Raw genomic sequence first — 22,419 nt, 5'->3', positions numbered from 1 at the left:
CAGGGCAGAGCCTGCTTGGGATTCTCTCTCTCTCCCCCTCCCTCTCTCTGCCTGCCCCTCCCTTGCTCTCTACCTCTCAAAATAAATGAAAAAAAATTTTTTTTAAATAAAAAATAAAAACTGCAAATAGACCCCAACTTTATATGTATATTTTGGCCATAAACATATTTGAAAATAATGTTCTAACTTAGTTTTTGAAGCTATCTGGGCACAAGTAGCTCTTGTGATTTGCTGCTGGCCTTGATTTTTCTACAAACGCCATGCATTCTTGGGAATCTTGGGGATTTTTCCAAAGTGAGAAAATGTGACCTACAAATTGTTTTCATGCACAGTGACATGTTTTAAAATACTAAGTGTAACAGTGGGTGAGGCTGACAGAGTGTTACTTCTAGAAGAAACTTAAGTAAACATTTACTATTGTTTTCGGTTTTGTGGTTTCAATATTTTGGAGCCATTGCATTTGCCCCAACCAGACCTTGTGGATTTTCCTGAGCTGGAGGCCCACGCCCACAGCGCTTCCTGGGGAAAACTGTCACTGCCCAGAGGAAAGGCCTTGTCATGCCACCCTGCCACCCCCGACCCCCACCCCCCACACAGTGGCTGCTGGTACGTCCCTTCTACGGGGAGGAGACAGGACGGGGGCAATGGCACTCGGGCATTGCAGCTCAAAGGGGGTGCTGAGACGGTGGGTCAGAGGAAGGAGAGGGAATGCGGATCCCAGCAGCTGGGCAGATGTGCTGAAGGTGGGGAGGGCCGCCCCCACACAAAGGTCAGAGAGGCCCAGCTGGGCACCCGCAAATTCCGGGCGCAGGACTCTGGACTGCAGGGAGCCCTGGCAGTCTCTGGGCCGAGTGAAGCCGTGTGCCAGGCAGTGTGGACTCAGCAGCCATGAGAAGTCTTGGGGGGCAGGTGGAAGGGCATTCACAGGCCAGATGGGGCTCTGTTCCCAGCTTCCCCTCTTTCGGCTGGCCTTGACACCCCACCCACCCCATGTAGACAGAGAGCATTAAATACAATTTCTAAGGGGCGTCTGGGCGGCTCAGTCGGTTAAGCGTCCGACTTCAGCTCAGGCCAGGATCTCACGGTCCGTGGGTTCGAGCCCCGCGTCGGCTCTGTGCTGACAGCTCACAGTCCGGAGCCTGCTTCGGATTCTGTGTCTCCTTCTCTCTCTGCCCCTCCCTCACCCATGCTCTGTCTCTCAAAAATAAATAAATATTAAAAAAAAAATTTTTTTTTAAATACGGTTTTTAAAACTGCGACCCGTGGTGAAGACTGTGGACACTGGAGCTGTAGCACTGAGTTCAAATCCTGAATCCACTGCTCCAATAGGACTTGCTGTGTGATTTTAGGCGAGTAACTCTGCCTCTCTGGGCCTCACTTGCCTAATCTGTAAAGTGGGACAGTGGCGGCTGCACCCCGTAGAGTGAGTGGCTGTGAAGACGGCATGCTGATGTCACCAGACCTCAGGAGGCACCTTCCAGTGCGGAGCACGTCAGGGACATTCTTTTCTCAGTGCGAGGGGATGAGGAAACCACAGACAGACAACTCGGGCCTAAGTGCTGGCATCACATCTGCTGTATAAACAAGGAGCTGCGATGTCGCTTTGACAAAGCTGTCCTCTCCTAGCGGGGCCCTGTCCTTGTCCTTGGCAGGACAGAGAGAAGACCCGGCCCGGAGTGAAAGGCAGAGAGAGAAATAGGTGGAGAAAAACATTCAGAAACAGAGCGCGAGAGACAGGAAGTCAGAAAGAGAAAATACAGAAAGAGAGGGGACCGTCCTAGCCCCCGGACTGAGGTGGGGACAGAGGGAAGGACGATATGGCCCCTCAATTCTCCCCAGGGACCCCTTGTTGGGGGCTGGGGTGGGAACAGGCTGCGGGTCCCTCTGGGCTTTCCAAAGCGGCTGAGAGTGGTCTCGGGCAAGAAGCCAAGGTGGGCCGAGGCAGGCACAGGGCTGGTGACAGGTGTCCCTCAGGCACCCTGTGGGCATGGAGATCCCACCAGTGACAGAGGGTGGCTGCCAGCAGGGAGCTCAGAGGCCCCTTTCTGTGAACCCCCTCAGCCTCAGCCCCTGTGGGTAAAAACTACTTTCCCACCACCCCCAAAGTGGGCAACTGAGGCGTGGCAAGGCGAGTGAGAAACCAGGAGTCCTGGGTGTTGCAAGCTGAAGGCCAGGAGTCCACGGTCTTGGGTCCAGATCTCCGCCAGGGCCTCTAAGAAAACCAAAGCACACCCTTCCTAACACAGGGTGGCGGCGTTCCGAGTGGGCTTCCTGGAAGGGGTGACACCGGGCTGGATTGGAAGGAGTAGAGATGGGGCCAGGAAGTAGGGATGAAGGGGCCAGGCCCAGATCTCGGGGTGTCCCCTGAACAGAAATGGCCCAAGATTGTGGGGACGGCATGATCGCGGGGAGACCTTGGCCTCTTGGGCCCCGACCGGGCCTCTTCCGGCTCCAAGGGGAGAAGGATGTATGTGTGAGACAGGAACTTGGCTTGAGAGCAGGGCAGCCGCAGCCAGGACATAAACCTGCTGTGGCTTCTGGCGCCATCGCCTCCCCGCTCCGCTCCGCACAGGACCCTGGCTGGGCTGACAGGAACCAGGGGTCTTGGGGTAAAGAAGGGAGGTGCAGGGTTGGGGGGGGGGGACACAGGAGGTGGAGGCGGCTCCCGGTTCTCAGCCTGACTCTTGCCCAGAGGCTCCAGCACACCCCTCACTCCCAACCACGGGCAGTGCTCCCCACCTCCCCCTCCTCCACTCCGGTTGCTCCTGGGGCCTAGCGGGCACTCGGGCCCCCGGCCTCACTGGGGTCTCCTGCCCTAGCCGCCCCCTGCAGGATCTCCACCGTCCTCCTACACCTTCTGTGTGACTGTCCCCTCTTCCCCTGCCGGACCCCACGCGCTCTCTTCCTGGCCCACGTCTCTCTGACCTGCGCCTGGGGGGAGGGGCAGCCTGGCTGATGGTGAGGGCGGGCGTGGGGCGTGGGGCGGGGGGGGGGGGGGACCAGTTCCTCTCTGGGTCAGGGCCTCGTGGCCGCGGTGCCGTCCGTAGAGGCTCATGAATAAACACGGACCCTTTCTCCTACAGTAAAACACACAAGTCTCTTCTTTTTTAATGTTTATTTACTTTAGAGAGAGAGAGAGAGAGAGAGAGAGAGAGAGAGACAGCATGTGCAAGCGAGTTGGGGAGGGGCAGAGGGAGAGACAGAATCCCAAGCGGGCTCCGAGCTGTCAGCACAAAGCCAGACGCAGGCCTCGAACTCACAAACCGCGAGATCATGCCCTGAGCCACAACCCAGAAATCTAACGCTTCACTGAGCCGCCAGGTGCCACCAAACCCACACAGATCTTGAGCGAGCAGCTTAATTTTTCACACATGCATACACCTGGGTAACCATCCCCGAGACAGAGATCTAGAACATTCCCAGCCCCGAGCTGGTTTCCTTGCGCCCCCGTCCAGTCACTGCCTCCCCCAGAGACAACAGCAATCCTGACAGTCTTGCTTGCTTTTGACCTTCAGATGGATGCAACCATACAGAATGTACTGTGTTCCTGGCTTCCCACAATTTCCTCCAATTTCTTCTCCCTTGGCCCGTGGAGAGACACCCGCGCTGTGGTCAGTTTGGGGGCTGTCACGAGTAAGACGGCGGTGAACATAGCTCGTGTGTCTTCTGCTGGACACGAGTGCTCGCTTCCCTTGGGGAAATACCTCCGAGTGGAATTACGAGGTCCTAGGGTAGAATCCTAAACGGGTCAACTCTTAAGGTCCTTCCCAGGGCGTTTCACGCCTGTCCCCACCTCTGCCCAGTGGACCTACCAGATGTCTCCTCCACCGGCCCAGATTCTTCAGCCTTGTCTGGCAGAGAAGGACACCTCTGGCATCATTCCGGCCACCTCATGAACCCACCCCCCCCCCCCCAGCCAAAGGGCCCGCCTGACTGGTCAGCAAGGACAGAGCGCTTCCTTACCCCCAAAAGGACACCCCTCTGTCTTGGCTACCCTCTGCCCCCTAGGACAGGGACTGTGGCTAAGCTGTTTCTGCCCCCGGGGCCCAGCATGCAGCCTGGGAAGGACAACAGGCAGCTGGGGACATGGAGAAAGGTCAAGAGATAAATGTCCCCACCTTGGGGACCAAGCCTGAAGACGGAGACTCAAGGTCCAGTCTGTGTGCCGCTCTTAACGCCTTGGGACCTTAACACAGGCCTGGGATCCCTCCAGGGTTCTGGCGGGATTCCGAACCTGTTCTCCCCTTTACCCCTGTCAACCGGGCCTTAGACTCAAGGCAGGTGAGTTGGGGACAAGCAGAGTCTGTCAGCCCTGAGGGCCCACCTCCCAAATAACCCTGATTGGAGCAGGTGCGCAGTGGAAGAGAAGGGGTCTCTGACATTCTTGGGGATTCCGTGGGGGCCCTTGGCTGGTCAGAGGGGCTCAGCTGTGGCCCTGGGACAGCGGGTAGTCAGGCTCCGTGACCAGAGATGCCGTTGGCCACCCCACCCTTGGCCTTCAGCCCAGATCCAGGTTCCTGTCTTCCGAGATGTTCATCTCCTGATTGCAGTTCCGTGCTTGGCTCTCATTAACCTCTTGAACCTTTCCGAAAGGAGTGGAAAGCCCTGCCCCATCCTCCCGCTGAGGAAGCTGGGGGAGGGAGTTGGGTGTGGTAAGGGGACCACCCAAGCTGCTGTCTAGATCAGAGGCAGGGGTGGGAGCCTTGGGCACCCTGAGTCCCCTCCAGGAGCCCTCCAGCCCCATCCCCGCCAGCCAAGCTCTGAGACCCTCCCTGCCCCACCCCAAGCTGGGTTCCCTTCCCCTGTGTTTCCTGCCCTGGTGGCTCTCACCATGCCTCCATTTCTTCATCTGTAAAATGAATTTATCACGGGCTTGCCTGAGGATTTAGGGGTTCACGTCTGGGAATTGTTCGGCCCGTTCCTGGGACCCAGTAAGTGCTGTGCCATGGGTCAGTCCCTCCTGTGACTCACCGAGCCCTCTGTGGGTGGCATTCGCTGGGTTGGGCTGGAGTGACCAGGGGTGGCTGACAAGGGTGGTTTGCGTCTCCTGTCTGTTTCCCCTGCTCCGCGTCTGTCTTTCTTGGACCCTTCACCCCACTAGGGATGGATGGACAACCAGGGAATATTCTTGGAGTCCTTGAGATTCAGGGGGGACAAATAACTTGCAGTGAAGGGGTCACAGGTGGCCACAAGGAGAAGGGAGACGTACAAGCTGGGCTTGAAGGGCCAGGAGGGTTTGGGGTCTCCATGAAGGTGGCAGGAGGCGGGAACAGCATCAGCAGGGCAAGGGGACCATCACGTGTGAGCCCCTGGGCCATCTTGATAGGAACCTTAGACCTGACTCTGGGCAGTTCAGACCCACCCAGCAAGCAGAGATTCTGGCCCCTGAAACAGCACATCCCCAGGGGGATCCCAGGAGCACCTGCTCCTTGGCCTGGGATTCACCAACGGATCCTGGGAGGGTGGAGGAGACCACCCCCCTGGCTGGACTGTCCTCCCTGGGAGAGGCCTCCCAACTGGGTGACTGGGACCCTAGAGAGACCCCTCTCTCCAGGTGGGGTGCATTTTGGCGGCTCAGGGTGGAAACATCCCCCAGGGAGTTTAAGAGGATAGGGTCAGATGCAGAAGCAGCCCCCTCCCGGACTCCAGGACTAGCTGATTCCCTCCTCTCCGGGGCCTCGCAGCCCTTCCTGCCTGCCTGGCTTCTGGCACCACCCAGGCCTTCAGACCCCTCTGTGCGAGCCAGTGTTCCCAGCGGAGCTGGGTCCTGTGCCAAAGATGGGGTGCAAATACCCACGGGCAGGGAGGAGGGGGTGGAGCCGTCTACATTCCCGTGACAGTCCACGAGGGCCACCTGGGTTCCTGCTGCAGGGCACAGCTGGGTGTCTGGGTGTCTGCTCCATTTTTGTCCTCTTCCTGTACTGAGCCCAACCCGGGAACAGAAGGCAGCTCTCTGATTTTATCCCGTGTCCACTGGGAGACGGTCATGCCCGTCTCTGGGCCGGCTCAGACAGCTTCCTCCAGGAAGCGAGCCAAGTTCCCATGGCTTGTCCTGGGGGGCTCAGTCGGTTGAGCGTCTGACTTCAGCTCAGGTCGTGATCTCACCGTTTGTGAGTTCGGGCCCGGCGTCGGGCTCCGTGCTGTCAGTGCAGAGCCTGCTTCAGATCCTCTGTTCCCTTCTCTCTGCACCTCCCCCGCTCGAGCTCGCTCTCTCTCTCAAAAATAAACTTAAAAAAAAAAAAAAAAGAAAGAAAGAAAAGCAAAAGTGAAACAGCTAGCAAGGCAGAAAAAGGCCCCTGCCCGGATCCATTTGTCTGTTTTTCAGCCTGATAGCAGGTGACATGGGGACCCACTGGACATCATTTCATGGCTCAAGACGATTGTCCCCAGGCCCGTGTTCCCCAGGTTTATGCCCCCGACAGCAGGCATGCTGAGTGGGTCAGCGGTCAGTGTCACCCCACCAGCTCCTGCTCCGTCACATAAAGGTCCCCTTGTTACCTCTGTGCATACCTAGCCCCCACGAGGCCAGGTTTCCATGTCTCGTGCCGGCGAGCCCGAAGTCAGTGAGGGTCTGCTGGGTGTAGGAGTGGGTGATCGGGGAAGGGGATGATGGGAGCCTGTGGCCCGTCTCTTCTGTCCTTCTCATGGACGAAAAGAGCCAGGAGGGTCAGGCAGGGGGCCGGGGCTGGGGCTGGGGCCAGGGCACAGACCTTCCCAGGGCCCTGACCGTCGAGTGACTCTCCCCGACAGCGGGTCCCACGACACAGCTCCAGAGCTGAGGTTCCTTGTCTGCTGCATGCGGATCGTGATCAGCAGCTTTACGGGGCCACCCTGGCTCGGGCCTCCCCCTCCAGCCAGCCCCGAGCTCCCAGGCCCCGGAAGAGCTCAGGGAAGCAAACCCAGGCCTGTTTGAGGCTCCACGGGAGCTCGGGTGGGAGAGAATCCCGCCTACACGTGCTGGGCTCTCCGCATCCCTGAGCTTGGGCTCTGAGCTCAGCACCGGGCAGGACCCGAGGAGATGGCTTCGGCTTCGGGGCCTGGCTGTGCCTGTCACCAAAAACGGTGCGTGTACTCAGCGGGGGCCTGTAGTTAAGGGGAGAGGTTCATCAGGGGCTTCAACGTTTGGCCTGAGGCCTGGAGGACCAGGGCACCAGAAGGAGGTGGGGGTCTGGGGGCAGATCTAGGTTTGGCTATGGAGGTTGTATGGTGGCCCTGGGGGCCTCTGGGATGTCCCGTCAGAGGTCCCTGTCCTCCAAGCCTCCGGGATGCGCTCCTGCAGCGTCCCCTCTGCACGCCCCCACCCCCACTCTGGCCTCAGGCAGCCTTCTGTCTGGGACAGGACTTTCAGGTCACCTGTTTGCCCTTCTGTCCAGTCTGGAGACCACAAAGGTGGGGAAGGGTCTGATTCCACAGGCTTGGCACAAAGGCGGTCTGTGACCCTCTCTGATATCATCATGATATTGGGGTGCCTGGGTGGTTCAGTCAGTTGAGCACCCGACTCTCGATTTCGGCTCAGGTCACGATCCGGGGTTCATGGAATCGAGTTGCGCATCGAGCTCTGCGCTGAGCATGGAGTCTGCTTAAAATTCTCTTTTTCTCCCTCCGCCCCTCCCATTCTCACACTTGCTCTCTCTCAAACTAATGTGTGTATTTATTTAATTATCTTTGTTCCTGATTCCCAGCACTGAGCTCCTAAGAGTCTTAGAAGTTTTTGAATGTTAGGGGAGACAAGAAGGTCCTTTGTTTTCAGACAAGCTTCTTTCAACCACACCTGAGCCCATGCTAATGAGGTGACTCTTGGGGGGGCCCTGGGTGGCTTCGGGATGGGGCTGGTCACCAGAGGCACCAGCCATGCGCTTAGATGGTTGGAACTTCCAGCCCCACCCCCACCCCGCGACAACCGCTGGCGAGGATCGAGGAGCAAGTTGAGCCAGTGATTGAATCAACCATGCCTCCATGATGGAGCCTCCAGAAAGACCCTAGTCGATGGGGTTCAGAGAGCTTCTTCTTCTTCTTCTTAACATTTATTTATGTTTGAGAGAAAGGGAGAGACAGAGCATGCGCAGGGGAGGGGCAGAGAGAGAGGAAGACACAGAATCCGAAGCAGGATCCAGGCTCTGAGCTGTCAGCACAGAGCCCGACGCGGGGCTCGAACTCATGAACCACAAGATCATGACCTGAGCCGGAGTTGGGCGCTTAACCGACTGAGCCACCCAGGCGCCCCTGTTCGGAGAGCTTCCGGGTTGGTAAACATGCTGGGAGAGTGGGGCACCCAGAGAGGATATGCCAACCTCGCACCCCTCCCCCCATACCTCACGCTAGGTGGCTCTTCTATTTTGCTCTTCAGTTGTAGCCTTTATGACAATCCCGGAATAGCAAGTAAACGGTTTTCCTGAGTTCTGTGAGCCGGTCTAGCAAATCAGCCAATCCGCGGATGGGGTCACAGGAGTCCCTGAGTTGTAGCCCAGTTGGACAGAAATGTGGGTATCCCTGAACTCAGTACTTGTCAGCAGTGTCTGAAGCCAGAGGGGGCAGTCTTATGGGGCTGAGCCCTTTACCCATCTATACTAACTCCAGGGAGTTAGTGTCAGAATGGAATTAAATCATAGTACACCCGGGCGCCTGGGTGACTCCGCCGGTTGAGCATCTGACTTCGGTTCAGGTCATGACGTCACAGTTCGCACGTTCGAGCCCTGCTGTCGGCATAGAGCCTGCTTCGGAGCCTCTGTCTCCTTCTCTCTCTGCCCCTCTCTCTCTCTCTCTCTCTCTCTCTCTCTCTCTCTCAAAAATAAATAAACATTTAAGAAAAATAAATCATAGTAGACAACAGAGAATTTGTTGGTGTCAGAAGTGCTGTGAGTAAAACAGATCACAGGAGTCCTCTGTTACCCATTTTTGGTCCTTCTCTGTCCCGCTCTGGTCCCAAGAGGGTGGCACATGGACCACATCACCCAGAGCCCCCTGCCCTGTTGTTTCTGGTTAGGTGTGGTCACGAGACACCAGCGCGAGGTCAGAAGGCAGGAGAAAGGGGGGTATTTACTCGCCGGCTCCCTCTAGTGGTTGCGTCCTTCTATCTCCAGCCCCTGCTGGGCAGACCCTCACCCACGACTCCCGCTCACTGGCCCTGGAGATACCACTCCCCTCTTGTCAGCCCTTGAGGTACGGGAGTGATTATGTCCCCGTCATAAACACTGGGTCCGGGCCCTCTCCTGTTGGCTCCCTTAGCACGCTGACCACACCTTTGTAAACGCTCTCAATTGCCCTGCCAGACAGCATGCCATCTGTTTCCTGCCAGGCCTCACCATACAGGGCGTCGGTTTGTTCAGTAAGGGCCTTAGTCACCCAGTTCAACCCTCCCTTTTCACAAAAAGGGAAACTGAGGACCAGAGAGGGTAAGGGACGTGTCCAGGGTCACCCAGGCCCAGGGTTGGGGCTCATGGCTGCTCTGAAAAGGCTCTGGAGAGGTCAAGGCTGACCTAGGCAGGGGGCGGAAGCCTGTTTACCCCCCTCCCCACCCTCACCCCTCCCAGCCTGGAACGGGATGTGTCTGCACTGGCTATTAAATCAGGGCCATTTGCCCCTCCCAGAGACAGGCACCTGGGAACCCAGCCAGCGCCCTCCTTCCCTGCCCCCTGCCCCAAGGGGCACGTGGCAAGGGCCGCCCCCCCGCCTCCCTGCCATCCCTCACCCCATCCTCAAGCCACCCAAACCTGCCCGCCCACCAGCCCCTAGTTGCTTCCAGGCCTTTGCATAGGCTGCTGCCTCGACCTGTGCCCCCTTCCCGTGTCACCTGGCACAGCACTGCTCCTTTTCCAAGGACACACCTGCCCAGCAAGCCTCTTGTGAAGCCTCATCTGGATCTGGCACCTGCATCCCCTCTAGTCCTCGAAGTGCTGGTGTCCCTCTACTCCCCCCACCTCCCTTCCCGCCCCCCCCCCCCCCGGAACAGGGCAACTTGAGGGCAGAACCCTGCTCGGGTCATCTCCCGCCCGGCCCGGAGTGGGGCTGATGACAACAAATGCTGGGCGCCCTGGCCTAGGTTTGGGGCCAGAGTCAGCTCTGGGCTGAGCCCAGGCTTCCCTAGGAGCCCTAGGGCCACATGCACTTGCTTCCCCCCATGCCCAGAGTGAGCACAGGGCTGGGTGTGAGGCTTAGAGGCCCTAAGCCCTCCAGCCGGGAGGCCAGTTCAGCTGGAGAGGGGGCCACCGGAAGGACACTGGGGGCTGGGACACCCAGGGCCAGACATGCAGGGCAGGGTGAACACACTCATCTCATTGGTGGAGAGTAACCTGGGCCCAGTGAGGCCAGTGTAATCACCCTCGTTTTCCAGATAGGGACATAGAGGCCAGACGAGAGGCTTACCGGGACCCAGATGGCTCAGCTGGCCTGGGACCCTGGGCCTCACCTCCGGTGCTATATCTTCCTAAGAGCCCCCACTCCCACCCTGTTCAGGAGAGCTGGGGACAGGGGTCCAGGGAGACTCCCCAGGTGAACAACAACACAGATGTGCAGGGCTGCTGGGGACATTTATTTCTGACAGGGACAGGCCTAATTTTGGGCTAAGGACACTCTCCCCTCACCCTCACTTGGAAACACTCTCTTCCAGGGCTCCAGAAGCTTCCGGGCATGCTCCCAGCCCGGGACCTGCAGCCTGGACCAGGGAGGAGGCCGAGGGGCAGGTGCGGACCCCTCATGAGGCCCCCACGGCTGGGGGGTCAGTCACGTGGTGGGTGTTGTATCTTCTCATGCAAGTCGACTGCTCTGGGCCCGAAATGGGAGCGCTCCTGCAGGTGTCATGACTTCGGGGAGGGGAGAGAAGATGAGCGTAGGGCCTGATCCAAGTACTACAGCTACTGCCCATGGCTTGGAGCTCGAGGCATAGGAGCATTGGGGAAACTGAGGTTCCACTGGCCGGGCTGGATTAATCTAAGGGAACCGGGCTATTCCTCTAAACCTCACAAATCCAGCTGTGCCCTCCCAGCCCCCACACTCTCCTCTACTCCCCGCACCCCAGGGTCTGCCCTGTCTCCCCTCATCGAGAGCCGCCACTGGCTCCCTCTGGCCTTCAGGACACAGCCCTTTTCCTCAGCTGGGAGTCATGACCCCCGCCCCCCACCCCTTGCTTGGCTGCCAGAAACCCTCCTGCCCCAGACCCTCCCCCCTCCCTCCTAGAACTGCTGCCCCCTTCCCCAAATCCCACCCAGAGACCAGGTTTCCCCTTTTCTCTAGGAAGCCCTGTGGGCACCCCTGTCCACCAGGCCCCAGCATGCGAGTTCTGAATGAAGTTTTGAGGCAAAGCTCAGCGCTTCAACTGAAAGCAATTCTCCGCCTCGGTGTCTCCCATCTGGAGTGTCTGCGGTGAGCCCCCTACTCGCAATTCCAGCTGTTGCCGCCAGGGGGCGAGGGGGTGCCGCTCAGAGAGCGAGGACACGCCCAGGCCACCACCGTCCCGCACCCGGCCATTGGTCGGCAGAAAGGGACAAAGGAGGGAGGGGTTCATGCATACACACACACACACACACACACACACGCACACGCACACGAACACACTCACAAGCCCTACTGGCTTCTGGGTAGAGAGGATGAGGAGGATAAGAGGTGGTCTGGGTCAGAGACCCCACCCTTCCCAGGGGGCCCAGACCCTGGCCACTTACCAGGTGTAGATAAGCAGAGCAAGGAGGGCAGTGAAAAGGACAGCCAGCAAGACCGACAAAATGGCAATGATGACCACGGTGCCCGCGCTTTGGGGTCCTGGGACAGCCTGTAGTGCCTTGGCTGAGAGGTGTGAGGGGGTCCCCCAGGCAGGTGGGGGGTTGGGGAGGAAGGAAGAGAGTTCTGACCCAGAAGGGGGACTTGGAACAGCCTCCAGACCAACCATCCCTGCCCCAGCTGGGGGAGGGGCACCTGCAGACAGCAGGATGGTAATGGTGGCTCTGATGGGGGGCTGGTCCATTCTCCCCAGCCCAGCCCGACCTCAGGAGCCCCCCAGGCCCCAGCCCCCCAGCCCCAGTGTTTGACCTGCTCGTTTGGCCCCGTACCTTGCTGCAGGCGGGTCTCGCTGGACCATTCTGTCTCAGCCACAGGTCCCCTGTCACTCATCACCAGGAACTTCACTCTGAGAAGGAGACCCAGGATTGGGGGTGGGGGTCTCCGGAACCTGAAACCCTCTGGCCCTGGCACCTGTCTGACCTCTTGACTCCCGGGTACTGGGAGGTTGGGGAATTGGGGACTGGGCCTGAAAGCCAGCCTTAGAACCCACCAGAAGGGGTTCCAATTCCAGCTGTGTAGCCTTGGGCGCATCCCTCACCCTCTCTGGGCCTCAACATCCTCACTTAGGAAATGTGTGTGGAATGCACTAGCTCCCCAGCACCCCACATCAGTGAATCAAGCCCTGAGTGAGGGGAGACAGGGCTGGGGACAGTTTGTGGATGGGAAAACACCCACAGGGGCGAGATGGCCCATGGGGGGAGGGGCTCAAATGGGGGGCCCTCTGCCCAAGAAAGAAGGGAGAATTCACCAAGGCGTCCCTGGTCCCTGCCCCCTGCCCACCCCCACCCCCCCAGCAGAAACCCAGGCACTCAGCTCGGAGCTGCCCCAGGCTCAGGTTTGGGCACAGGCAGGAGCTCACCGATAGGGGCCCGGGCCCGGCAGGGGGTGGTTACAGCCTCTCGTCTTAGGGGAGCAGCGGGTATCATTGCCAACGCGTAGGACCCGGAGCTGGTTGCCAGGCTGGTTGCCCGGGTAGAGCAACCGGTTGGCCATCAGCGTGAGATAGTAGCCCCTCTGGCTGAAGTCAGCCGGGACTGGGATGTCCTCCACCCTCTGTGGGGCAGCGAAGTTCTGGGTGGCTGAGGGTAGCCGCAGGTCAGATGGTGGGGGCCGAGAGGGCAGGGCCCCACCCCATCCCACCTGGCCAGACAGCCCTCACGCCTCATCCCCTGCAGACCAGCCTCCCCTCCCCCCACAGCCGCTGCTCCGCCCAGGCCTCCTGCCCATTTCACAGAGGGAACACCCAGGCCTGCCCCTGCAGCACCCACCGTTGCTGTGGGCCACCACCAGCCAGATGGTGTCCAAGTCGGAGATGTTGAGGCGACTGAACTGGCCCCTTGGCTGCTCCAGCGTGAAGGTAGACTGGGTGAGCGTCCCTGCCAGGGTGGGGCTGGAGAGCTGGGGCACGTAGCTGATGCGCTCTGGGGCAGGCGGGGGACAGACAGAAGGGCTCAACAGGACAACCAAGCCCCCACAGCCCAGTCTGAAGTGGGAGTCATGGTCCTGGAAGCCCCAGTCTGAAGGGGGAGGCACAGACTTGATCTGGGGGCCCCAATCTGAGGGAGGAGTGGAGGCTCTTCCTGGAAGCTCCAGTCAGGCATTAATCAGAAGGGTCTGCCCATGGGGCATGGGCCGGCGACCGAGTCCGGCCCTGCCTCCTGCCTTACTCGCCTACTAGGGGTAGGAACTGTGGGAGGTCAGGAGGGAGGCCCTGCCCCACCTGCGTCACTGGGGTCTCCGCGGTGGGCAGGGCCTGGGGAAGGCATAGAGACACAGGAGACCCCTTCCCCCGCTGCATACACAATTCTGAAGAAGATGTCTTAGGCCTTGTTGGGGCGAGACTCAGATTTAAGGGAGCCTGAGCCTGAGCCCAAACCTTAGACGGGACTCTTGACAGTGACCTTGAGCTCCGGCACTCTCTGGGCCTCAGTTTACCTGCCTCTCAAGTCCCTCAGCTCCACCCAGATGGTCCAGGTTGGTCTGCTTGGGAAGAGGAATGAGCGGTGTGGAGGGCTGGGAGGGGGTGACACAGGAAGGTCCCCAGCAAGACCCCAGGCCCAGATGTGCCCCTCCTGGAGGTGTCCTGGCTGAGAGCACGGGACATCCTCTCTTCCTGGCCCAGGGCTGTGCCACCTGCCAGCCCACCCCAGGCACCTGGCCCTCTGGATCTTGTGCCCTAACCCCCCACCCCCACCCTCCTGCTTCAGCCTCACTGGGGAAGGGTGGGGACAGGAAAGGACAAGAACCCTGGGCCCCCATGTCAGAGATGGGGGCGCGACGGACTCGGGACCCAGGACAAGTAACGTGGCCACGTCCAGCCTTGCTGCCCAGAAGGCTCCCGAGGACAGTGCCCCTTCTCTCTGCCGTCCCCAGTCCTGGAGGGCAGCAGAAAGGGGAGGCTGGCTTTCACGCAAGTCTCCAGAGCCCTCTCCCTCTTTTCGTTCAGTTCCCCTCAGCAGGATTCATGTCCATCCCATTCGGCTCCCGAGGTTCAGGACTAGACTCTTCCTTCCTCAGAGCCCCCGCTCCTGTCTCCGAGGCCCAGTGCACACTGCATACAGCAGGTACTTAATGTCCACTTAACGAGGGAGGAGTGGAGCAGCCGAGATGGGGCGCCGCATCTCTAAGCCCCTCTAGTGTAAGAGCCCACAGTGACCAGTGCCTGCAACCCCCCGGGAGAGCTTCCTTCCTTCCGGGAGTTGCCCTTGTAAACTTGTTTAAACCCTCCTCAGGGACGGAAGGAGGGGAGGTGGTTGCTGAGAACAGGATGGGAGCTCAGGAGGCATGGGGATGAGAACCCTAAAGAGAGGGAGGAAGCATTGCTCACTCCCTTGTCTTGGGTGTGGGGACAGGTGTCTGTCTGTGACCCCTTTGGTGGGCCATCTCCCCTGACCCACCCAGGACCCAGTCCCCAGACTTGGGGCTTGGGAAGCAGCTGGGGAGGTGGGGTCTGTCCTCCTGAAGCCGGAGGCACGGTGCCCCGTCCCCCTTCACTCACCCAGGCCTGTCCCCTGCTGGAGGCAGGTCAACAGCAGCCACAGTGGCACCGGCAGCCGATACTGTCCCCCACCGAGCCCCATGGCCAGGCCAAGTGTCTGACCGTCCGTCTGTCTGCAGCGTCCCAGAGCTTCCGCTGTGCTGTCTGCCGGGGGACTGGAGAGCTTGCCTCCGGTACCTCCTGAAGCTCCTCCCAGGTGCCCCCTCTTCCCAAACAACTGGTCGGACAGGTTTGGGGGCAGAATCCACTGGCCCTACGGATTTGGCATCCCAGGGAGGGGTCTGAAGAGAACAATCAGGCACCACTGCCTGGACAAGCCCGTGGATGCTCCCACCCCCCACTCCAGGAGGCCCTGGCCAGGGAGGGGCCAAGGAAGGCGGTGGTAGCTCCGGGGTCCCCATGGCCCCCGTGACAGTCCTGCCTACCTGGCACCTGGGGCCCCCACAGTCACCCTGTGCTGAAGGGAGTTACCCTCATTTTCTAGTCGGAAGGAGCATGGAGACGAAGGGGCTTGTCCAAGATCACCGGCAGGGTGGGGCAGAGCCTGGATTAGCCGGTCACACCCAAAGGCAAGTTTAGGGCACTCCCTGCTGTCCCCCTGCAGCCTGGGCCCTGGAGGGGGGAGCTCCCCCACATCGCCCTGCCTCCTCTCCTTATCCAGCTGCATCTGGCCGGAGCCACCCTCCTAAAACTCAGACTCCTTCATGGAGTACTTAAAAAAACAACTTTTAAAAAAATTATAAATATTCTCTAGTTATTATGATGCATTTACATGCTATTTGATTGCCAGCCCACGTACACTATTTTTTCCCCCCGGAAAGGACTTAAACTGTGCCAACTGTTTATGACAGTGACCTCCAAAAGGGGTAAATACTCCTGCCAACTATGTAACTGCCTGGTAGGCTTTTCGTGACCAACTCTTTACTGGGACATGTTGGCAGAGAGTTTCAGATTTTTCAAGATTGGAAATCACTGTATTTCCTTCATGATTGACTCGGTCCCAAGGGAACTGGGGGCCGAAGCCAGAACAAAAGCTCAGGGAAATCACCGGATTCTACTCCTGAAATCATTAGTGCCCTGTATGCTAACTAACTTGGATGCGAATTTAAAAGTAAGTAAGTAAGTAAATAAATAAATGGGGAAAAAAAAACCCAAAAATAAAATTAAAATTAAAAAAAAAAAAAAACTCAGGGAAGGGAAATGAGAATGAGGTCAGGGGGAGTCTGGGGGTGTGCGTGGGGGGAGCCTCCTCCGGGAGGACCCTGCTACCTTGCAGTACCCAGAAGCCTCCTGTCCTACCTACCTCAGGGGCCAGTACTATTAGACATGTGCTCTGGTCGGGCTTGGTGCCCCCCCAAATGCTCCCCTAACACCCTCGCCCCCTGGCACGCGTCTCCATTTTCCAATCACTGTAATGTCATGCGCTGTCACGTCAAGGGCATCCTTGCACACACCTGTGCCCTGCTCCCGCTGACAGCCCGTGGAGGTGGGCACTGGCCCTCCCGTACCCGCGGGGTGTGGAGGGGAGAAGGGTGGGGGCCAACCAGAGGGTCTGGGCTTTCTTTAACTCCCCAGCTTTTTTTTTTTTTAAGAGAGAGAGAGCGAGCAGAAGGGAGATAGGCAGAGGGAGAGAGGGAGAGAATCTTAAGCAGGCGCCACGCCCAGCACAGAATCCGACGAGGGGATCCATCCCATGAACCTGGGATCGTGACCTGAGCAGAAATTAAGAGTCAGACGCTCAACCGGCTGAGCCCTCCGGGCGCCCCTCCTCAGCTCTTTATTATAGAAATGGTCACACCTTTAGGACCGTTGAAAATATATAGTACAGTGAATGCCCATTCATAGAGCCTCCACCCGGATTCGCAACTGTGAGCATTTGGCTGTATTTGCCCTCCACCTTCTCCCTCCCAGATATACGAGTATATATACGCTATGTTACTCTCTATGTACCTCTGTACCTTTTTTTTTTTTTAAATATTTTTTTTCAACGTTTTTTATTTATTTTTGGCCCATTCATAGAGCCTCCACCCGGATTCGCAACTGTGAGCATTTGGCTGTATTTGCCCTCCACCTTCTCCCTCCCAGATATACGAGTATATATACGCTATGTTACTCTCTATGTACCTCTGTACCTTTTTTTTTTTTTAAATATTTTTTTTCAACGTTTTTTATTTATTTTTGGGACAGAGAGAGACAGAGCATGAACGGGGGAGGGGCAGAGAGAGAGGGAGACACAGAATCGGAAACAGGCTCCAGGCTCCGAGCCATCAGCCCAGAGCCCGACGCGGGGCTCGAACTCACGGACTGTGAGATCGTGACCTGGCTGAAGTCGGACGCTTAACCGACTGCGCCACCCAGGCGCCCCTGTACCTCTGTACCTTTACATACTTATTGTGTATATAATATACCTACTTATATATAATAAGTTCTCTCTCCCTTTTTTTTTTTTGAGAGAAAGAGAGAGAGAGTGTGCAAGTAGGAGCAGGGGAGGGGCAGAGGGAGAGAGAATCTCAAGCAGGCTCCATGTCCTGTGCAGAGCCCAATGTGGGGCTCGAACCCATGACTCCGGGATCATGACCTGAGCCGAAATCAAGAGTCAGATGCTTAACTGACTGAGCCACCCAGATGCCCCTTCTCTCTCTCTCTCTCTCTCTCTCTTTTTGTTTTTTATGAAGCTCTATGCTCATGGGGCTTGCACTCATGACCCTGAGATCAGGACTTGCACGTTCCCACCCAGTGAGTCAGTTAAGTGCCCCAACATGTTTTCATATATTACGTATTTTTATACAATACATATTAATAAATATATGTATTTACTTTTTTTCTCCTCTACCTTTGAAAGGCGTTGAGAGCGAACATCACAACAGGTGGAGAGCTCGCTTCTTTCTGAAGACACGTTCCTGCTCATCGACTCATCTCCTCAGCTCCTCTAGAAGTGAGTAGGGCAGGCATTATGACTAATCTCATTACACAGACAAGAAAACAGAGCCCAACCTTCCTGCAGTGGCCTCTCGAGCTGGAGATCGGCCCCAGGTTGGTCATACTCAGGACTCTCTCCCTGTGGATCTGTGTGGCATTGGGGGCCGGCGGGAACACTGATGTTTCCCGTCTCAGTTCGTGGCCCACGCTGATTACTGCTCTGCACAAGGCCCTGAGTTTACTTTTGTATTTTCCTTCTTTGTGCCTGCGTCCCTCTGTCTCCTGCCCCCACCCCCAGGACCCCCACTGTCCTCGGTTTGCTGTGTCTCCAGGATCACTTACCTGTGTCTGCCGTGAGATATACTGTGGTCCGGTACCCGGCATGAGGCCCCTAAAGGGGTATCTTTGTCCCCTCAAAGTGCTCCACAGTAGTAAAGACGAAAATAGTGTTTTTGTTTTTCATAACAAGCCCCTTTCTTTAAAAAAACAATTTATTTTACTTATTTTGAGAGAGAGAGAGAGAGAGAGAGAGAGCACAGCAGGGGCAGAGGGAGAGGGAGGGAGAGAATCCCAAGTAGGCTCTGCACTGTCAGCACAGAGCCTGATGTGAGGTTCGAACTCATGAACTGTGAGATCATGACCTAAACCGAAATCAAGAGTAGGACGCTTAACCCACTGAGCTACCCAGGCACCCCAATAACAAGCCCCTTTCCACCTGAGTTTATGTTAATGAGGTGACATTTGGAAGGCCCCTAGATAACCCCAGGATGGGCACTGGTGGCCAAGGACACCAGCACGAAGAGAGGATTGGAATTTTCTGCCCCATCCCCCCTACTTCCCCAGTGGCCAGTGGCTTAATCAATTATTCCTACATCAAGCCTCCATAAAAACCCCAAAACTGAAAAATACTGAAAAAAAATCAGTCCTTTCCCTTTGTTGTCATATACCACAGACATAGGCGATTCTCAGTGTCCCCTCTCAGCTTGACCCAGGACAAGCTCCCATAATGTACCAGCGGTATCCACACCCACAGCCCACTTGGGGTGCCGTTGGCTTAGTTTGTCCTGCCAAGGACAAGGTACGAGCGCTCCTCCCCAGACTCACCGGCCTCCAGGGGTTCTCCCCAGTCCTGCAAGATTCATCGTGGGGCTGCTGCAGGTGACAGGCTCAGCCAGGCTGGGGGATGCTCTCTGATGTTGGTCGGTGAGCTGATGGCCGGCCCCCACTCGGGCACAACTGGATATCACCAGGGGAAGCAGCTCCCAGCCGTGTGTCACTATGTGGCATAAATGATGATAGTGACAAAGAGGACCGGGGCAGATCCAAGGCCAGAGACACCACCTCCACCCACTGCCATTTTTCTAGCCTGGGTCAACCCCGGGACTTTGGCACAAGCTCAACGAGGGAGGGAAAGCCACACAAAGTGATCGCTATGGGACCCACAGCCCCAGAGAGTGGACACCAGGAAGCAGAGTTAATATGATTCAGAAAACAAAGAAGTCTGATGCATCCTGTATCTCAAAGGTTACAGAGACATTCATGCCTGATTCGTGTGTGTGTGTGTGTGTGTGTGTGTGTGTGTGTGTGTGTGTTCAGGTCAGCTCCTGGACTTCCTGATTCATTTCTTGGACCAATCTTCTTTTTTTTTTTTAATTATTATTTTTTATTAAATTAAAAAAATGTTTATTTATTGAGACAGAGAGACATTGTGTGAGCGTGGCAGGGGTTGAGAGAGGAAGACGCAGAATCTGAAGTAGATTCTAGGCTCTGAACTGTCAGCACAGAGCCTGATGCAAGGCTTGAACTCGTGAACCGCAGGATCACGACCTGAACTGAAGTCGGACACTTAACTGAGCCACCCAGGCGCCCCTCTTGGACCAATCTTCTATTTGGGCATCAGTATCAGGTCATTTTAGTCTTTGTAACTTTGCCCTACGTTCTACTCGACCACAGTACTAATTGGCTGTACCGTTATTTGACGAATGCTTCTTCTCTTCGTTAACAGTGACTCCTGGAGTGCAGTGATTGGGTCTGTTTGGTTCCCCCACTGTGTCCCCATTGCTGAGCCCAGGGTCCAGCACAATATCTGTGCCCAGTAATTATTTTGACTGCTAATATGGCCACCTCCCTGTTCCATGGATCTGGCCGGGTGGCCAGTGGTTACCATCTTGTTTTACAGCATCAGTCTGACAACTAGAATGTTGTGGCTTCTGGGTAGAGGCCAGCTTCTCTGTTGGATCCCCTCTTCCTGGTCCAGATGTCCCCAGCTCCAGTGAGTCCTTGTGTGAAGGGAAGGGGCCCACGATGCCCAGAGGGACTGGGTAGGGCCCATGCCAAGCCCCAGGGAACAGTCTATTCCCAAGGACCTACCTTGCCTTGTACCTTCGGGGTGACTCATGTGATGAGGTGTGGCTTCCACCCGCCCCCAAACACAGGGCCACCAGAGAAATGCTCCCAAAGGCCCACCCCAGCCCCATGTCCCCAGACAGGGCCCCAGCTCCATGGCAACCATCACAGCCTGTCCCGAGGAGAGGCTCGGGCACCTCCAGGGGCAGCCTGGGACTTTGTGCAGGGAGGGGAAGTACGGGTGACCCAGTCCCTTCCCCCGGCACCAGCTTAGCCTAGGGGCCACTCACCGAATGCTGACAGAGACCCAGCGGTGCTAATCCCAAGGGGGACAGACGCCCACGGCTCATTGAGCCCACCCTGGTCCTTAATCTTTCCACGGCACAGTGATCCACCCCCTTCCAGTTCTGCTGGTTCATCCCTCGAGACAGGCAGCTCACCACTTCCCTGGTCTAGTGATAGCATCGGACACCTGGAATCATAAAGCAGAAAGCTCTTTCAGTAGGGGGGTGCCTCCTTTGAGTGAAATCGCACAACTTTGGGGCCAAGAGGCAAGCAAGCCTGGCTCACTCCTGATCCACTGAAGCCTGGGGTAGGTGGGCTTACATCTCCCCCCACGGGACACAGGGCCGCTGGAGGTCAGGAAACTGAGGCCTGTTTACTTTCTATGTCCAGTGCAGCTGCCACACTGTTTATTGAAGGGCTACTGTGTGCCAGGACCCCTGCGGGCACAGGTCGTGGGCAGAAACTCTAGAGGAGAAGTGTGGGTTGGGAAAAGAGTGGGTACTTTCTTTTTATTTTATTAAAATATTTTTTTAAATGTTTATTTTTGAGAGAGACAGAGACAGAGTGTGAGCAGGGGAGGGGTGGAGGGAGAGAGAAAGAGAGAGAGAGAGAGAGAGAGAGAGAGAGAGAGAGAGAAGCTGAAGCAGGCTCCAGGCTCTGAGCTGTCAGCACTGAGCCCAACGCAGGGCTCAAACTCACAAACCGTGAGATCGTGACCTGAGCCAGAATCAAGAGCCAGACACTCAACTGACTGAGCCACGCAGGCGCTCCAGGGTGGGTAATTTATTCACCGATCCCCCCAGTAGGCCGTCAGAGAGCCCAGCAGCTCTGCCCGCAGAGGACCCTACTTGAAGAGGCACCCGGAGATGTCTGATGAGCTGAGCCCCCTCAGCCCCCAAACCCTCCCGCCCACCCCTTCTCACCCCAGCCCATGGCACCCTCTACCCTGGGGGCTCTCCCACTGCCCCAGCCCCATGGAGTTGGGGCTCAGACAAGGACAGGGTTCCAGTCACAGGGATCGGAGGGCAAAGTTGAGCCTGGAGATTCCATTAAAAACATGCGGTGGAGGGGCTTTGGGCCACCTCCACTGGGTGGGGAGGGGAGCAGAGGGACCAGGGCTGGGGACCAGGAGGGAGAGGCCAGGATGACTAATGAGGCATTCCTCTCTGTCCCTCCGGGAGAAAAGTCACGGAGAAGAGTGGTTGTCAAGGGCAACACATTCTTTTCCTGTGGGTAACTCTAGCTTGTGTCATCCACAGGGAGTGGGGTTTGGGGGAGGCCAGGACTGGAGGGTCTGAGCTGGGAAGCTTGGAGGTCTTCGCTCATTTTACAGAGGGAAACTGAGGCCAGGGGAGGAGGGCGGGGTTGCCTGGTGGGGCAAACGAGGTATAAAGGAGAATGCCAGGCTCCCGTCTCGCTCCTGGGGCTCTCTCTCAGGAGTCAGGGGTGTCCAGGCTAGGACAGGTGCGGGGGATGGTAGGGGAGGACGAGGACACGGCTGTAGTGGCTTCTGGCTTCTGTATGGGGAGGGAAGGGGAAGGCCACCCAGAGAGCTGGGTCGGGGGTTGTGAGCAGATCCTGGCCTACACCCATCCAAGTCCATCCTGAAGGCCTCGGCCTGCCCAGTGCACCCCCCAAGCCCCGTCCTACTTCCGAGCCTCTATGCACAAAAGCCTCTGCTCACCTGTTGGCTGGACGTTAAACGTCTCCCCCTGACCCCTACTCCGTGCGCTCCAGCTCCGTGACTACTCCTGCCCGCTCTGCTGTAATGGTGGGTGGATTAGCCCACTCGGCGGCCACAGCAAAAAGCCACAGATCAGGGTGCTTAAGCATCATCAAAAACAAAACAAAAACAAAAAAAAAAACCAAGCATCATCAGGGTGCCTGGCTGGCTCAGTCGTTAGAACACGCGATTCCTGGGGCTTTGGGTGGCTCAGTCAGTTAAGCGTGCGACTTTGGCTCCGGTCATGATCTCGTGGTCTGTGAGTTCGAGCCCCATGTCGGGCTCTGTGCTGACAGCTCGAAGCCTGGAGCCTGCTTCAGATTCCGTGTCTCCCTCTCTCTCTGCCCCTTCCCTGCTTGCACTCTGTCTCTGTCTCTGT

The 22,419-nt window shown here is 57.3% G+C and overlaps 1 protein-coding gene across 1 annotated transcript; it reads right to left on the bottom strand.

The window, feature by feature from the left end:
• Positions 1–10,507: 10,507 nt before the first annotated feature.
• On the bottom strand, positions 10,508–22,197 carry UPK3BL2 (uroplakin 3B like 2). Its single transcript, XM_032591652.1, has 10 exons — positions 22,002–22,197; positions 20,323–20,504; positions 18,791–18,962; positions 17,601–17,696; positions 14,768–15,020; positions 13,038–13,190; positions 12,629–12,848; positions 12,039–12,115; positions 11,655–11,775; positions 10,508–10,799 (listed from the first exon to the last, which is right to left on the bottom strand). Exons 4-10 carry the CDS (start codon positions 17,673–17,675, stop codon positions 10,691–10,693), a joined length of 1,008 nt encoding a protein of 335 aa, XP_032447543.1. The 5' UTR covers positions 17,676–17,696; positions 18,791–18,962; positions 20,323–20,504; positions 22,002–22,197; the 3' UTR covers positions 10,508–10,690.
• Positions 22,198–22,419: the final 222 nt, after the last annotated feature.

This window comes from Lynx canadensis, chromosome E3, assembly GCF_007474595.2.
Source record: "Lynx canadensis isolate LIC74 chromosome E3, mLynCan4.pri.v2, whole genome shotgun sequence".
Lineage (NCBI taxonomy): Eukaryota > Metazoa > Chordata > Mammalia > Carnivora > Felidae > Lynx > Lynx canadensis.
The sequence above is the reverse complement of the archived record's forward strand: the minus strand, read 5'-3'. Positions and strand labels throughout refer to the sequence as shown.

Coding starts and splice junctions, on each gene's coding strand:
- UPK3BL2 (XM_032591652.1), bottom strand. CDS start 17,675: ATGAGCAGGAACGTGTCTTCAGAAAGAAGCGAGCTCTCCACCTGTTGT. Junction 13,191..14,767: donor CCAGCAGGGGACAGGCCTGG/GTGAGTGAAGGG, acceptor CGCCTGCCCCAG/AGCGCATCAGCTACGTGCCC. Junction 12,116..12,628: donor CCGGGCCCGGGCCCCTATCG/GTGAGCTCCTGC, acceptor TCTCCTTCTCAG/AGTGAAGTTCCTGGTGATGA.